This window comes from Corvus hawaiiensis, chromosome 16, assembly GCF_020740725.1.
Source record: "Corvus hawaiiensis isolate bCorHaw1 chromosome 16, bCorHaw1.pri.cur, whole genome shotgun sequence".
Classification (NCBI taxonomy): Eukaryota; Metazoa; Chordata; class Aves; order Passeriformes; family Corvidae; genus Corvus; species Corvus hawaiiensis.
Genome location: NC_063228.1, coordinates 8,076,096 through 8,092,316, shown reverse-complemented (window position 1 = coordinate 8,092,316; position 16,221 = coordinate 8,076,096). Strand labels below are relative to the sequence as shown.

General features: G+C 56.2%; 1 protein-coding gene across 3 annotated transcripts in view; it reads left to right on the top strand.

The window, feature by feature from the left end:
* The window catches only part of PKD1 (polycystin 1, transient receptor potential channel interacting), a 79,666-nt gene that overhangs the window by 56,994 nt on the left and 6,451 nt on the right, over window positions 1–16,221 (top strand). For all 3 annotated transcript variants that reach the window (XM_048320787.1, XM_048320785.1, XM_048320786.1), the window contains exons 20-41: window positions 329–479; window positions 953–1,105; window positions 3,589–3,733; window positions 4,555–5,157; window positions 5,614–5,770; window positions 6,016–6,268; window positions 6,796–6,991; window positions 7,603–7,773; window positions 8,128–8,271; window positions 8,772–8,982; window positions 9,437–9,563; window positions 10,244–10,360; window positions 10,511–10,560; window positions 10,718–10,920; window positions 11,430–11,535; window positions 12,064–12,182; window positions 12,621–12,823; window positions 13,341–13,535; window positions 13,753–13,892; window positions 14,471–14,598; window positions 15,287–15,452; window positions 16,019–16,144. In XM_048320787.1, the coding sequence (XP_048176744.1) occupies window positions 329–479; window positions 953–1,105; window positions 3,589–3,733; window positions 4,555–5,157; window positions 5,614–5,770; window positions 6,016–6,268; window positions 6,796–6,991; window positions 7,603–7,773; window positions 8,128–8,271; window positions 8,772–8,982; window positions 9,437–9,563; window positions 10,244–10,360; window positions 10,511–10,560; window positions 10,718–10,920; window positions 11,430–11,535; window positions 12,064–12,182; window positions 12,621–12,823; window positions 13,341–13,535; window positions 13,753–13,892; window positions 14,471–14,598; window positions 15,287–15,452; window positions 16,019–16,144 (3,864 nt within the window). The remainder of the gene's footprint in view (window positions 1–328; window positions 480–952; window positions 1,106–3,588; window positions 3,734–4,554; window positions 5,158–5,613; window positions 5,771–6,015; window positions 6,269–6,795; window positions 6,992–7,602; window positions 7,774–8,127; window positions 8,272–8,771; window positions 8,983–9,436; window positions 9,564–10,243; window positions 10,361–10,510; window positions 10,561–10,717; window positions 10,921–11,429; window positions 11,536–12,063; window positions 12,183–12,620; window positions 12,824–13,340; window positions 13,536–13,752; window positions 13,893–14,470; window positions 14,599–15,286; window positions 15,453–16,018; window positions 16,145–16,221) is intronic.

Sequence of the window (16,221 nt, the reverse complement as noted above, 5' to 3'; positions counted from 1 at the left end):
AGAGGCTGTTGGCAGGAAGGGGAGGGGAGGCTCAGCAGAAGTGCAGACAGAGAATTCCAGGCTTTGTGGGTCATTGCTGGAGGGGGAGGTTTTCCCAGGAGTTACTGCTGCCACAGAATCGTGGAACTGCTAAGTGGGAAAAGACTCCTGGGATCATGGAGTCCCAGGGCTGGGCCAGTGAGGAGTCAGGCTGCAGGTCCTTGGTGTTTCTCATGCAAATGGGGCACCAGGGCAGCAGCAGTGGTGCTTTTGTGGGTCACCCACCTGCCTCCCCTCCTCTCCCTCCCAGCCCAGTCTGTACTTCACCCAAATCCCTCTTTCCTTGCAGCTCCATTGAAATTGGCCTCCCCGAGGGGTTCCCCAGCCTCTCCCACTGGCTCTACAATCAGACTGACAGTGTGCTCCAGGGATTGGTGAAACAAGGGGACCCTCAGCAGGTCATTGAGTACTCTCTGGCCCTCATCACCATCTTGAATGAGGTAACGAAGCTTGTTCTGCCCAAGAGGGGCCTCCAGAAGTCCTTGCAATCGCCAGTAGAATTTTTGGGCCAGATTTTGTACAACAATCTCTATAGGCAGGGCAGGAATTTGGGGCTATATTCCTGTTTCCTTGCCCAGGAAGAGGTTGCTGCATACCTGGAAGCGAGGCAGGGATGAGCTTCCCCCTGGGCACAGGCACCCTGCTGAGCTGGATAAGGACTGCACTCCAGGTACTAGATGGCTGCTGAGTGCCAGGCTGTTAAGATAATTGCTTGGAGAACAGAAGTGAAATTGAGGAAGTTCTGCTGGAAAACCAGCTCATTAGATCCCCCTGGGGAGAAGCAGAGGCAGGAGATGTGGAGTGCAGGGAACAGGTGACTCCAGCTCAGCTCAGCAGCCTCTGAAACTGCTCTTCACTCTGTTTTTTTCACTCTACCTTCCTCACTCTTCCTGCTTTTTCTTCCACCCCCCAGTATGAGCGATCCATGCTGCTGGAACCTGAGGCTGGGCATGAATTTGAGCTCCGGACCTGGACTCGCAACAACATCACAGAGACCCTGAACTCCCTGAAGGTGAACACGGTGGATGACATCCAGCAGATCTCGGCCGCCCTGGCGCAGTGCACGGTACGCCCCCTGCCACCACCTCTGAGCCTCCAGCTGCAGCTCCTCAGTCCTTGCTGTGCTTGCCTGGCTCTCTCCACACACAGCAGGGACAGGTGTCACTTGCTGGCATCATCAGGGTTTCTGTGGTGAGGTCCTGGGTGCTGCCAGCTCTGCCCCTGGGAGCTCTGTGCTGCTCCTCTGGTACCTGTCCTGGTTGGCAGCTGCAGGTGGAGGCTGCAGGAGAGGCCTTCACAGGCTGGAGAACTGGAGAATCATGGAATGGTTTGGGTTGGAAGGGATCTTAAAGCTCACCCAGTGCCACCCCCTGCCATGGGCAGGGACACCTTCCACTGTCCCAGGGTGCTCCAAGTCCTGTCCAACCTGGCCTTGGGCACTTCCAAGGGATGGGGCAGCCTCCCCACCCTCACAGGGAACAATTTCTTCCCAATATCCAATCTAATCTACCCTCTTTCAGCTTAAAGCCATTCCCGATTGTCCTGGCACTCCAGACACTTGTCCAAAGCCCCTCTCCAGCTCTTCTGGAGCCCCTTTAGGCACTGGAAGAGGGTCTAAGGTCTCCTCAGAGCCTTCTCTTCTCCAGGCTGGACACGCCCAGCTCTCCCAGCCTGGCTCCAGAGCAGAGGGGCTCCAGAAACATTGGAATAAATCACTGTGGGAGTCACAGAATCCGTGAGCACAGACTGGGCTCCCATCAGGAGTAACACAAGTAGAGCTGCCTTGGGCCAGGGGCCAGTGCCCAGGTCTGATGCTCCTCCCAGCCCTGTTTCTGCCCTACAAGATGAGAAACCCCTCTCTGCTTTGCTCTGCTGCTCACTGGAATCACCGTGCTCCTGGCAGTTTGCAGCCCCCATTCCCGGTGCTGGGGCTGCTGCCTGGTGGATTTAGGAGGGAAGAGAGCCCGGTTACATAATGCACATGGGGTTTGGTGCTCAGCCAGGCTGCTCTGGCTCCTCCTCCCACCCTCCCCAAATCTTTGCTTTGCGGACTGGTTGGGTACCTTGGCCCTGGCTGTGTTTCCCCTGCAGGCAGGTCAGTGGTGGACAGGCACTGCATCTCACCCACAGAATCCTGATCTGCTCCCTTCCCTGCTTTTGAGCCTGCAAACCTCAAAAATCCCTTCTTTCTGTTCCCCTTTGTCCGGGGTTTGGGGTTCAGCACATCCCATTACATGCTGGACTGGTTTGTTTCTGTCTCTCCCACCTCCTCCTGCCTCGTGACTTGATCTTGCTGTGGAAGCTTAGATCTAGAAATAGAATTTTTATTCCATGGGAAAAGCTGACATTCCAGGATTACTTCGTGCTCTGGGTTGGAATGAAAATCTTAGGAAAATAGTACTCCAGAATTTCCCAAGTGGCTGAGACAAGTGGAGTTCACACATTCCTTTCCTGCACAAGTGTCCATCAGGGCTGATACATTTTTGATTTTACCTAAAAGGGAGAGGAAAAATCAGAATTAGTTTCTCCTGGAGGGATAAAAAAAGAATCTCAGATTTCTTGGTCAGTTCTCCTTCGTAAGTAGGAGCTGCCCTTGGGTGGTTCCTCCCCAGAACCTGATTCCTGACTCCGATTCACACAGTCTGTCCTGGCTTCTCAGAGCTTACAAATAAAGCAGAAAAGGGGGAATTCAAGACCTGCAGATGCTGTTTTGATTCTTCACCAAAACATATGGTGAATCACGGCTGAATCCTATGATGATTAAAAGAAAAAAGATGAATAAGAGCTAGGAACGGGGTTGTAACAGCTTCCATGTGTTGCCTCAGTCCCTCCCATCCAGCCCTCGAGAGTGCAGGAAGCTCCAGGCCATGGCTGGAACATTCTGTTTCTTGGACACATCTGGGAGCAGAGGGAGGGACATCCATCATGCCTGAGTGGCAGGATTCCTCCCACAGCCTTCAGGAGTGTTTAGACACTGAAATGAATTCAATTGGGGCTAAATCCTGCTTCCACTGGAGGTCGTGGAGTGGATGGAGGAATCCTATCCAGCTCTTCCTGGTTGGTTTCTGTGTGTGGCCCCAGAGGGGAGATGTGCCTGGTCCTTACGAGTGAACACCAGGGAAATCAATTTAGAATCAGAATCCTGGAATGGCTTGGGTTGGAAGGATCAGGTTGCTCCAAGCCCTGTCCAACCTGGCCTTGAGCAATTCCAGGGATGGAGCAGCCACAGCTTTTCTGGGCAACAATTTTCTCCCTTCATTCCTTTTTCCAACCCAAAAGCGTCCTCTGCCAGGCATCCTCTGCCTGCCTGTACATTGGCACCTTGGAATGTCCTGGGAGGGAGGTGGAAGAGTCTTGGACTCTTGGGACGTGCTGAACCCCAACAACTTGCTGACCACTCTCAGTATGAGCAGGGCAGCCTCTGCTGTCCCCTCCCCAGGGCTGGACAGGGCATGGGGCACTTCCAGAGTGAAAAGGTCTCCTCAGGACTGAGCCAGCTGGGCTTTCCCTGGAGTGTTCCTGCTCTGTCAGACACTGGTCCCTTTGCAGGTGGTGAGCAAGGAGTTGGTGTGCAAATCATGCCTGACAAGGACCCTGAACAAGCTGGAGACCATGATGACCATTCTGCAAGGGGAGACCACCCAGGGCACGGTGACACCAACTGGCATTGCTGACAACATCCTCAACATCACAGGTGAGCTTTGTCCTCTAGGTGGGGGACAGGGGACTGGCTCAGGGGCAGGAGGACACCGAGGGGGGCTTTCAGGCTCCCTCCTCTGCCATTTGAGCTTTGGCCCAAATTTTTAGGAAATTGCATTTGCCATTTGGAGTGTGGCATCCCAGCCCTCTCTTCTCCCTGCGCTTTTCCCAGGGTTGTCCTGGCTTTGGCAGCTGCCTCTGTGGACGCTTAAATCTGACAGTTGTTAATATAACTCACTATTACTCCTAATAAGCTCACTAAGACTCCAGGGGTTCTCTTTTTAGTAAACAATGAGTAACAGCTATGGCTTCCAGATGCTTGTCTTCCTGGTTGGAGTCCAAGGAGGCTGTCAAACCTCACTGGGGCATCTGGGAACACTGCATGGAAATTGCCACCTGGGTGACCTGGGGGGAAGCAGAGACTCCTTCTCTGCACACCTTGTTACCTCTGCACTCCTTTCTGAGTGTTGTGCACTTTATAGTGCAAAAGCATAGGAACATACATTTGTTTTATCCATTCCTTGCCTGCTTCCTGAGCGGTGGTTCTCTTCACTACACAGGAGGGAAATCAAGCATGTTGTGATTAAGTATTCCTCACCAAACCTGGTAGATTAGAGAGGCTGCAGGAACTGCTGACAGCTTTGCTTTTAGCTCTGGGCTATGAACACTCCAGTGGGGAAGGTCATGTGCAGAGGAACAGTGAGAAGACAGCAAGGAAAGCCTTGTCTGATTGCTTTGGGAAGGTGTCAGGTGTTCTCCTGACTGTAGCAGTTATCCAGGCTATTTACCACTTCCTTTTCATTTCTCTCCTGGCAGGTGACCTAATCCACCTTGTCAATACAATTTCACAAGAATCCAAGCCCCAGGAGCTGCTTGCTGATTCCCACAATTTGCTGCTGGCTCCCAAAGCCTACAACCTGTCTTCCAGCCTGATGCGAATCCTCATGAAATCTCGGGTGCTGAACGAAGAGCCCCTTGAGCTGGTGGGAGGAGAAATTAAGGCCACAGGCAAGAGGTCTGACCCCTTTAACTTGCTTTGCTACGAAAACACACCAAACTGCCAGTTCTCCATCCCCCAGGCCTTCAACTCCACTCTCTCCAACCTGACGGATGTCATCCAAGTCATGTTCCAAGTGGACTCCAATCCCTTCCCTTTTGGGTACATCAGCAACTACACCGTGTCCACCAAGGTCGCCTCCATGGAGTTCCAGACACACAACGGGGTGCAGATCCCCATCGGGAGCCTGGACTCTGAAAAAGCCATCACTGTGATGGTCTCAAACAACACAGACCCCAAAAATCTCGTGGCTGGCACGAAAGTCATCGAGGCAAGAACGTCCGTGAACCTGATTGTGATCATGGAGAGCAACAACAGGGAAGCAGGACTGCACTTCCAGCTCACCTACAGAGTCCTCAATGGTAGTTCAGACAAATCCATCTCTTTGTTAATTCTTCCTGTGAGAGAGGAGAGCTGGGTGTGAGGGATAACTGGTGGGGGAAGGGATGCCAGGTGTTGGCAGCAGGTTCCACACTGTGTGGTCGAGGTTCTGGCTATCCTGGACAATCTCCAGTGCCCAGTGTCATCCTTGCTTGTGGATTCTGGCCCTGAGAAGCCTTTTTCTTTTCCCAGCCCTTCTGTTGAGCCACGTTAGCCCTGGAGGGCATTGTCCAGTCCCTGTCCCGGGCAGGTCCAATGGTATTCAGTGCCTGGGGATCCTCTGAGGTGCACACTGAGAGAGCGCAGTCTGGAGAAGCATCTCTCACAACTTTCTGCATTCCTTATACTCTTCCTTGAGCCCCAGTGCTGGCAGCAGACCTGTAGTTGAGTCTCCCAGGGGTTTTTAAAGCCACTTCTGTTCCTTCCCCTCCCCACAGAGCATTACCTGGCCAGTGAGCCCGAGCCCTTCATCATGGCCTATCTCCATCACGAGCCCCAGCCCAATGAGCACAACTGCTCTGCCTCCAAGAGAATCAGCCTGGATGCCCTGGCTGGAAGTGACCACAAGCTCTACACCTTCTTCACCTCACCCAGGTAAGAGAAGCCTCCCTGGTAATTCCTGTCAGCCACAGGCTGTGCTGTGGATGCATGTGATGGCTGCTCAGGTGGTCTGTGGAACCCCTGAGTATCTGCACTGCCAAAGGGTGTAAATTACACCATGTTCACTGGGCTTTTCCTCCTTTGTGAGTGCATCCCTGCCCCTGCAGCTGGATGCTTACCCTGGACACACCTGCACCAGAATGTGGGGGAATCATCTCCTTGCTCTTTCCCTTCTCCAGAACGGACGATCCTAACCAGAAGTACTACCTGAACATCACCAACCACTTCAGCTGGTCGCCAGTGGAGGTGACCCTGGGGCTGTACACATCCCTGTGCCAGTACTTCAGCGAGCAGGAGAAGCGCTGGAAGACGGAGGGAATTGTCCCCCTGGAGGAGACCAGGCCAGACCAGGCTGTGTGCTTGACCCAGCACCTCACAGCCTTTGGGGCCAGCCTCTTTGTGCCCCCAAACTCTGTCCAGTTCATCTTTCCTGTGAGTACAGCAAAGCAGAGGCTGTGCAGTGTTGTCAAACATAGAACAGGTTGTCGTCACCTGGAGCAAAGCCTGAGGCTCCTGTTGGCTTCATGTCTAAGCTGGCACCAGCACAGGCATCTGGGAGCCTTTGGGAGGTGCAGATGGGCACAGCTCAGGGGAAGCTGTGTCCCCTGCTTGGGAATCCTGGCTGGAAACAGACCTTTGCAGATGGCTTTATTCCCTGGCCTGGACACCTCGCACTGTGTCTCCCTCTTAGGGAGATGCCAAAACTTTCCTCCCAACTGTTACCCAGCACTGTTTGATCCCAGAGAGTCGCACCTGCCAGCTGCTCCCTGCATCCCAGGGGCATCCAGGCTCTTCCTCGCTCTGTCCCTGTGACGTGAGTGGGAGCAGGGAGCTCCTGGCAGCTGCTGCTGCTGGCTGTGCGGGGCCACGTCTGTGAGCGGGGTGATGGCCAGGAAGGAGGCAGGGAATGGGAGCTGGATCCTCCTGGGCTTGCCTTTCAACACTTCTCTTTTCTCCAGGCTCCAGGCCCAGGGCTGAACTACATCGTGCTGCTGACATGTGCCGTGTGCTTTGTCACCTACTCGGTGGCTGCGCTGATCGTGCACAAGCTGGACATGATCGACATGAACCGCGTGGGGGTGATTCCCTTCTGCGGGAAGAACGGGATGTACAAATACGAGATCCTGGTGAAAACGGGCTGGGGCAGAGGGTCAGGTGAGCCCACAGCCTGCTCCCATGCCTGGTTCCCAGGGGAACACCTGTAGTTCACCTGAGGTCCCACCTCAGCATGTCACGCTCTGAACGCTCCTCACGGAGCCCAGAGCTGAGCTGCAGCTTCAGTCCAGGGCTTCCCACAGCATCCCAGTTTTTATTGTGTGGTGATGGGGCAGGTCAAGAGAATGGTTTGGGTTGGAAGGTTCCTCAAAAACCTTCTGGTTCCAACTTCCTGACATGGGCAGGGACACCTTCCACTAGGCGATGCTCTCCCACCACTGGCTGTTGTGGTGGGACAACCAATTGCTGCTGGAAGGAACCACTCAGGAGAGAAATTCCTTCATCCTGCCTTCCTTGACTGGGCTGTGGTTGCAGAGGCAGAGATTGTTCCTCACTTCTGACCCTCTCCTGCCTTGTAGGCCCTTTGGATGGATCCTTTTGCTGTCTTCCAGGATCCATTACTTTGTTTGGAATCTTTCCCAGCAGCAGGCAGGCACAAAGTTTGGCTTGTGTTTGGGGGCTGGGTTTGTGATAGAGCTGTCACAGGCAGTGCTGGGGTCCAGCTGCACCTCGGGTGGGCTTCCCTGAGAGAGCCCCTTCCTTCCCTGCAGGTACCACGGCCCACGTGGGCATCGCCCTGTATGGGGTGGACAATAAAAGTGGCCACAGACACCTGGATGGGGACAACGCCTTCCACCGCAACAGCCTGGACGTGTTCCAGATCGCCACGGAGCGGAGCCTGGGCAGCATCTGGCGCATCCGCATCTGGCACGACAACAAAGGTGGGACATGGAGGGGCCATGTCCTGGGCCTGGACAGGGGGACCTGGCCTGTGGTGACCTGCTGGACTGGGGGGATATTGCTGGGGCACATGGAGTCTCCCTCACATACTGGCCAGGTGCCACCCCAGACACAGACAGTGCAATGTCCTGTGTGCTGTGACCATAAATGTCACCTCAGGGTGACCTGGCTGTGCCATGCTTCCCTCGTGGGTATTGTGCAGTGCCCATCGATGACAATCACGTCGCACAGAAATGCTGCTGTCCCACTGACAGTGCTCCTGTGGCCCCCTCAGCTTCACAGGCTCACACAGGGAATGTGTGCCATGAAATATTCCCTCGTCTCTCCCTGTTCAGGACTGAGCCCCTCGTGGTACCTGCAGCACGTCATTGTGCGGGACCTGCAGAGCAGCAAGAGCTATTTCTTCCTGGTGAATGACTGGCTGTCAGTGGAGAGCGAGGACAACGATGGCCTGGTGGAGAGGGAGGTGTTTGCTGCCAGTGAGTGCTCCACCTCCCCTGGGTCCTTCTCACCCCTGGCACCTGGGCCCCTCCTTTTCTCCAGGCTGAGCTCCCCCAGCCTCTCATGGTGCTGCAGACTCTTCCCCAGCTCTGTTCCCTTCTCTGGACACACTCCAGCCCCTCCATGTATTTCTTCTTGTGAGGTTCCCAGAACTGACCCCAGGATTGGAGGTACCTCAGCAGTGCCTTGCATAAGGGACAGGGCCAGTGGCCACACTGTTTTTGGTACAAGCCAGGTGCCATTGGCCTCTTGCCCACCTGGACACAGCTGGGCTCATGTTCAGCCACTGTCACCCCCAGATCCTTTTCTGCTGGGCAGCTTTTCCAGCCACTCATCCCCAATGAGCACTGCATGCGGAGGGACGCTGTGGATGCAGTGTGGATACCTCTGGAGTACCAGTCTGTTGGGAGGGACATGGCCAGCCCAGCCAGGTCCCCTCAGTGGTGCAGCCACCCTGAGTCTGTCACTTCGTCCCCAGGTGAGAGTGAGCTGAGGAGCTTCTGGCGGATCTTCGTGGCGGAGCTGCAGCGCGGGTTCTTCGAGAAGCACGTGTGGCTGTCCCTGTGGGACCGCCCACCCCGCTCCCGCTTCACCCGCGTCCAGAGGGCCACCTGCTGCTGCCTCCTCATCTTCCTCTTCCTCTGCGCCAACGCCGTGTGGTACGGCGTGGTGAGCAACGTCCACCTCAGGTGTGTGCATGGCGTGGTGGGCAGTGTCCACCTCAGGTGTGTGCATGGTGTGGTGGGAAGAGTCCACCTCAGGTGTGTGCACGGTGTGGTGGGCAGTGTCCACCTCAGGTGTGTAAAGGGTATGGTGGGCAATGTCCACCTCAGGTGTGTCCCCACCCAGTCCCAACCTGCTCAGGGCCCTCCTACCTGTCCCATTGGGGCAGGACACATCTTCCATCCACTGGGAAGAGCTTCCTTGCTTGTGCCTTGAGTCTGCCCTCCCCATTCTAAGGAGTCTGGGACCAGGCCATGGATGATGGATGACCAAAGACAGTCTGATTTTGGTTTTCAGGCCCATTTTCTTCTCTGCACATCTGGAATTCCTGGTTGTGCACTTCAGTCTCCTGTTTGCTTACCTGACAACCCCAAATGCTTCTGCTGACACCTGTCTCTGATCCCTCTTGATTCCTTGCAGCAATGTGGCTGTTTCCAGCCTGATCCCTGTCAGTGTGGACACGGTGGCTGTTGGCCTGGTGTCCAGCGTGGTGGTTTACCCTCTCTACCTGGTCATTTTATTTCTCTTCCGGATGGCTCGTGGCAAGGTAAGGAGCGGGGTTGGTTGCAGGTTGCTCAGATGGGTGGGAGGCCACCAGGTTTGCTTTTGGGAGGCTGAATTCTGCCTTTCCTGGGACCTCACTCCTCCAGCCTGGCTCTGCACTTGCCTGGTTGTGCTGCACCAGGGCCAGACCCTTCCCTGGTCTCTGCCTCCCTCCCTGAGCTCAGATCACTGCTGGACTCTGGCAGTGCCCAAGCACCAAAAGGGCAGATTTTAGAAGCTATTCAGGCACTTCCTCCCTCAGGATTTCACTGTGTGACAGGCACCCAAATGCCAAAGGCAGAGCCTGGGAGCTGCTCAGTGGAGCCTCTCTGATGTCTGCCCTGGGTCTAAGCTCAGCTGGCTGAGCAGAGCTGTGGTGAGGCAGCTGGGAAGGGATTAGCTGGAGATTTAACGACTAGTTAAGCACAATTAGCAGCCCCATTAAGTATTGCAGCCAGCTGCTCAGGGAGTGATGAGCAGCAAATGTGGCTGATGCTGCTGAGAGCACACAGGAAAAGCTTTCAAACTCGGGGACTTCGTGGGAGCTTGTACTTGAGATGACTTGGGTGGCCCTGGCTGTGGCACGTGTGGGTACAGGTGTCTGGGAGGCCGTGGAGGATGGGCATGTGCCTGTTCTCAGCAGCAGTGGCAGTGTCACCTCTGTCCCTCCTGTGTGCCCTGCAGGTCTCCATCAGCCACACAGTGACTCACTCAGACCAGCAGTCCCTGGAGATCGATAACTACCTGGACTCCTCAGTCCTTGACAGCTCCTTCCCCACCTTCCCCGGGCTCCAGGCAGAGGTAACTGCTTCCCTCCCCACAGCTGGGCGGGCTCCTGGAGGTGTGGGCCCAGGGTTAAGAGCAGCTCAGTGACTCCTGATGTTCCCAACCTGCTGCTTTCACCAGGCACAAACCTGTGTCACGTTCCTGAAACGTTTCTGTTCCCTGCAGGCCTTCTCTGAGCAAACCAAAACAGATCTCTTCCTGGAGGACTCCAAGAGGTGAGTGGGGTTCTGGGGATGGAGCAAGCAGGACTTTAGTCTGTGCTTTGCTGGGCTTGGCTTGTGCTCCCACAGCTGTTTCCCTCTACAATCCCACACAGTTCATTTTCTTGTGCTCCCCACATTCCTGACCGCCCCCATTCCTGTTTTTCCACAGCCTGGTGCGGTGGCCCTCCAGCGAGGCCCTGCTCAGCTGGCCAGACCTGCTGAGTGACCCCTCCATCATGGGCAACACCATCCAGAAGCTGAAGAGAGGCCGGGCCAGCCGCCACCTGGGGCTTGAGGCCCCACTGGCCACTGAGGAGGACACTTTGTCCCTTGGGATTCACCAGGGGCAGCCCCGGTACTTCTCGGCCTCAGGTGAGCCCCCCCGGCTCAGGGCAGAGGTGGAACGACAGAGCTGCTGCCATCACCACTGGCCTCACTCTGAAGGGCAGGGGAGGAGGGTTGTGTCTGTTTACGTGGGATTTTAGTCTGGGAAAGCAGAAATCCTGGTGGGCGTCAGACTGAGGTGGGTGGTCCCACACTGCCAGCAGACTGGGAGCCAGGAGAGGCGTGTTCCCATGGGAATGCTGCAAGCAAGCAGAACTTCCTCACTGGCTGCAAAGACACAGTGTGTCCTAGAGCCTCTGGACATGGCTGGAGAAGGAGAACTTGGCCTCTTGAACCAGCAGTTCCCTGCCCAGCTCTGTGGCCAAGCTGGGATAGACAGGAACTGGAGGGCAGGGAGCAGGGGAGGGCTGTCCCTGGGAGGAGGACATCACCATGACCCTCCTCCTCCCCAGTTCCACCATGTGGCTGAGCCGTGTCCTGGTGTGGTGCTGGGTGCTGAGCTCCTGCCAACGCTGTCTGTGCTCTCTCTTTCCCAGATGAGGATCTGATCCGGCAGATCCTGGCGGATGGAGCCAGTGGCATCTCCCACTCCCAGGACCTGGGGCCGTACATGAGGGCAGAAACAGATCTGATCTCAGGCCTGTGAGTGTTTGGGGAGCAGAGCCCCCATGGAGTCAGAGCCTCCCACCCAGCTGAACTGAGCTGGGTTTGGGACACTTTCACGGGTCACTCTGTTCCTGCTGGCCATGACTCCTGCAGCCCCCACAGCCACAGCTCCAGGAGAGCACTGCCACCCTTCCAGGAACCACCTGGATTGTCCCTTAAAGCCCCAGCTGTGTCTCCAGCACTTCTGGACTGCGGGCAAAGTGCTGGGATGAGGGTTCACTTCATGGCACTGGTGGGAGGGAGAAGGAGATTCTACCCAAATCCCTGTTGTGTTACTGTGCCCAGGACACTCTGACCACCAGCCACTGCTGAGTGGGCGGCCAAGGGAAGGGAGGGACTGTCAGGCCTTGTCCATGAGACACAGAGCAGTGTCTGTGACTCGGGGACATATGTGATGTCCCAGGACTGGTGCTGGCCCTGGAGTTCAGCCCCCGTGGTGCCAGCCTGCTCAGCACAGAGCCAGCAGTGGCACAGCTCTCAGCAGGCTCCCCCTGTGCCTGGCAGGTCCAGCGTGTTCGGGGAGAAGGTGGAGACTGTCATGATGCAGAGGCTGAACGACAAAGGGCAGAGCGTGGCCCCTCCTCCCAGGGAAGTGAGCAGATCAGCCAAGTCCACCTGGACAGGTACCAGGGCTGTGCCCCCCGGGGTGTGTGGGGACAGGGCCCATCCCACACTACAGCACTTTGGGGGGGCACAGTGGGGTAAATGGAAAATAAAATAGAGCCTTAGGAAGGGTTGTTCCCTGCTTGGGATATCGGTGCTATTTCCTGCCAGCTTCTCTTGGAGGCTGGATCTCAGTAAGCCCTGGGCCAGCACTTGTGCTGTGACAGTCCCTGCAGTGTCCCCTTGGGAGGCTCTGCTCCCTCCTTCCCCAGTTACTCTGCTCCCTGCACTCTCTGCAGCCATCAGTCGTAGAAATGTGTGGGATGATCCCTCTGAACTCACCCAGGACTGGTGGCAGGCTCTCTGCTGGGATGAGTGCTGAGCTCAGCCCTTCCTGTGCCCACCGGACCCTTTGCAGTGATGTTCACACTCACTCTCCCTCCTCCTCCTCCTCCCAGTTGCAGACCAGACATTCAGGAAGCGCCTGCTCCCGCCCTGGTGCTCCCTCCTGGCTCACGGCATCAGCCTCCTGCTCTTCGCCACCTCCGCCGGCGTCTCCGTGTGGATCGGGGTGGGCTTCTCCTCCAGCGTGGCCCTCATGTGGCTCATCTCAGGGATATTCAGCTTTCTGGCTTCGTTCCTGGTCTGGGAGCCTCTGAAGGTGAGGATGGCACGAGTGCACCGGCACAGACCTGTACGTGGAATTAACAGCTGGAATTAACATTGTCCAGCTGCTAATCACAGTCATGGAATTGTTAAGGTTGGAAAAGCCCTTTAAAATGATCAAGTCCAACCATCAACCAGCACCACCACCATGTTCACCACTAACCCATGGCCCCAAGTGCCATATTCATGTGGTTTTTGAACACTTCCAGGGATGGTGAATCCACCACTGCCCTGGGCAGCCCCTTCCAATGCTTGACAACCCTTTCCATGATGAAATCAGGTCAGAGTGAACACTGTGTGCATTGAATGGTCACTCCCATCCCCATATCCCTCAGAAGGATAGGATGTGGACACCAGCAGCAGTAGGAGAGGGAGGGCTGGTGGCACTTGGTTTTGAAGGTCCAGGTAGGAGTTGTGCCATGCTGGCTGTGCCAAGGGGCCCACGGGAGCTGCTGCTGGAATGCTGAGGTGGCACAGCTCCCTGCAGGTTCAGCACTCTCTCTGTGCCCCAGGTGCTGCTGGAAGCCCTCTATTTCTCCCTGGTTGCCAAGAGGCTGCACCCGGAGGAGGACGACACGTTGGTGGAGCAGCCCTGCGTGGAACACGTGTCCGAGAGGATCAGCAAAGTCCGGCCCCCACAAGGATTTGCCCTCTTCCAGGCCAAGGAGGAGGCCAGGAAGGTCAAACTGCTGCACAGGATGCTCAAGGTGGGACATCTGCTGCCTGGTGCCCAGGGGTGAGACACGTCCGAGTGTGGGTTCTCCCAGTCCAGCTGGGATCCACTGAGTGCCTGGCTCTGGCTTCTGCCTCAGTTTCTCCATCTCTGGGTCTGATCCTGTTGCATGGCCATGGAAAGCACTGCTCTGCTGCAGGATTGGGATCCAGCCTTTCCATGCAATCCCATTTTTACTCTCTGCTTCCCAGAATTTCCTCATCTACATGATGTTCTTGCTGGTGGTCCTGCTCACCAACTACGGCGACGCCTCCCGCACCAGCCGGGCCTTCCTCCTGCAGAGCTCCGTCAAACAGCAGCTGGGAAGCAACGACTTCCTGCTCATCAAGAGGTACCTGCCAGCCCCTGGGGGGGTCAGAGAAGTTGGCTTTTGGGTCGTGCTCCACAGGCTTTGCCATAAGAGGTTCTTTGGTGCCCATGTGGAGCTGGGTGCTCCACAGCAGTCAGCAGGTCCTGTCTGTCCCTGTAGTTCTGCTCCACTGCAGAGCAGAGGGGCCTTTGGGGATTGCAAGGTTTAATTTCTCTGAGGTTTAGAGAGGTTCCCAGTGGGAAGGGGCTGTGGGAGTTGTTGTTGATCTTTCTGGAGCTGCTTGAAAAGACATGAGCTGCTCTGTCTCCAGAATTTGCAGCCACAACTTATAGTCATGAACAGGGTCACGAGAGCCAGAAATGACATCTTGTCCAGAGTCTGCCTTTCCTCACTCTGCACATAAGTTTAACTGGATTAAATTTTCCCGGCTGGTTTTCCACACCCCTGGGAGCTCCCAGCAGCCCAGTCTGGCTCTGGGGATCCCTGGGCTGAGAGTATGTCTCTGCAAAGCCCTTGGCTCTCTGGGCACATCAGTGTGGCTTGTTCGTGCCCCAAAGTCTCTGAAACTTTGCACCAATCTCACACCTTCCCCCCTGCAGGTCGGATCAGTTCTGGGTGTGGATGTCTCAGGTGTTCCTGCCTTACCTGTACAACAATGGCTCTGGCCAGGAGAGCCACAGCACCACGCTGGGGACAGCCCGGCTGCGCCAGCTCCGGCTGCGGGGAGGTAGGGCAGGGACAGTGGCTCTGCTGCCACAGGGGGAGGTGACAGTCCTGGAAGGATGAAGTGGGCAGGTCTGGGTGCAGCTGGGGCTGAGGGGAGGCAGCAGAGGTTATGGAAGCAGTGGATCATGGAATCCCAGAATGGTTTTCATTGGGAGGGATCTTAAAGCCCATCCCACCCATGCCATGGGCAGGGACACCTTCCACTATCCCAGGCTGCTCCAAGCCCCATCCAGCCTGGCCTTGGACACTTCCAGGGATCCAGGGGCAGCCACAGCTTCTCTGGGCAACCTGTGCCAGGGCCTCCCCACCCTCACAGGGAAGAATTCCTTCCCAATATCCCATCTAATCCTGCCCTCTGGCAGTTTGAAGCCAGTGATGTCTCCAGGGACCAGAGTGCTGGTCCACTGTTACCCAAGGCCAGTTGGGATGTCTCTGTTCTCCTCCACTTGTACCCAGCTAATCCACTCTGAGTTGGTGGCATGGATGTATCGTGACTCCTAAATTGGACAGCTCTCTATTTTTATTGTTAATATCCATCCTTTTCTGAATCCCTGACTTCTGCATGCCCCTTCTCTCACCCTGGTGCACTCATGGAGATGAATGCAGAGGGGTTGGGAGGAAGGGCGGTGCTGTGAGCTCAGCACTGGCTGTGCTGGCTCCCTGTGGCTCACAGGGTGCTCTCATTCCAGCTGAGTGCCAGCAGAGTGCCCAGGATATCCTGCAGGGCTTGGGCAGTGCCCAGAGGAGCTGCACTGACCAGCACATCTTTGCCACTGCTGACTATGGAGTGGGCTGGGAGAGCACGGCTGGAAATGGGACGGCAGCGTGGGTACACTCAGCACCCGACCTAGCGGGGTAAGGGCTGCCCTGCCTGCTCCCACCCCTGCTCCCACCCCTGCTCCTCCTCCAGGGATCCTTACAGACCTCTCTAAGGTCTTTATAAGTGCGTCGGGTTGTTCCCAGCCCTCACAGCCCCTGAGCCTAGCAAAGGGCAGATGGACATGGAAATTCCAAAGGGTCTGAACAGCAGCGTTGTGCTGTTATGGGGGCCCAGGGGCAGAGGGTTCAACTCTGCACCTTCCAGGGCACAGACAGGGCAGGGGAACCCAGCACCCCAGGAGCAGCACTGGATTTCTGCTCAAGGGGGTGACAGGAGGTTGTCCTGCATCCTGGGCATAAGTCACACTTGGTTCCTGCTCTGGTTTGTCCCCAGAGGCATCTCCATGCAAGTCTGGGCCACCACAGGGCTTGGGTCTGTTCTGAGGTTGGGCACATGAGGTGGATCAATGCACCTCTGTAATTTGTCTTGTGAAATAAATCCTGAGGGGGAGGATCTGCATCTGCACATTTGCTCCTGGCCTGCCATGTAGGAGAGCAACCAGTGTCCTTCAGCCTCACCCACAGCTCCTCTTCTTCTGCAGGATCTGGTACTGGGGCTACATCTCCTTCTATGACAGCAGCGGCTACGTGCAGGAGCTGGGTCCTTCCCTGGAGGAGAGCCGGGCTCAGCTGGAATTCTTGCAGCAGCACACGTGGATCGACAACATGTGAGTGTGGCAGGGGCAGAGGGAATGTCCTGCTGTCACCTGGGCTCCTCAGGGGTGCTGCTGGAGTGTCGCAGGGG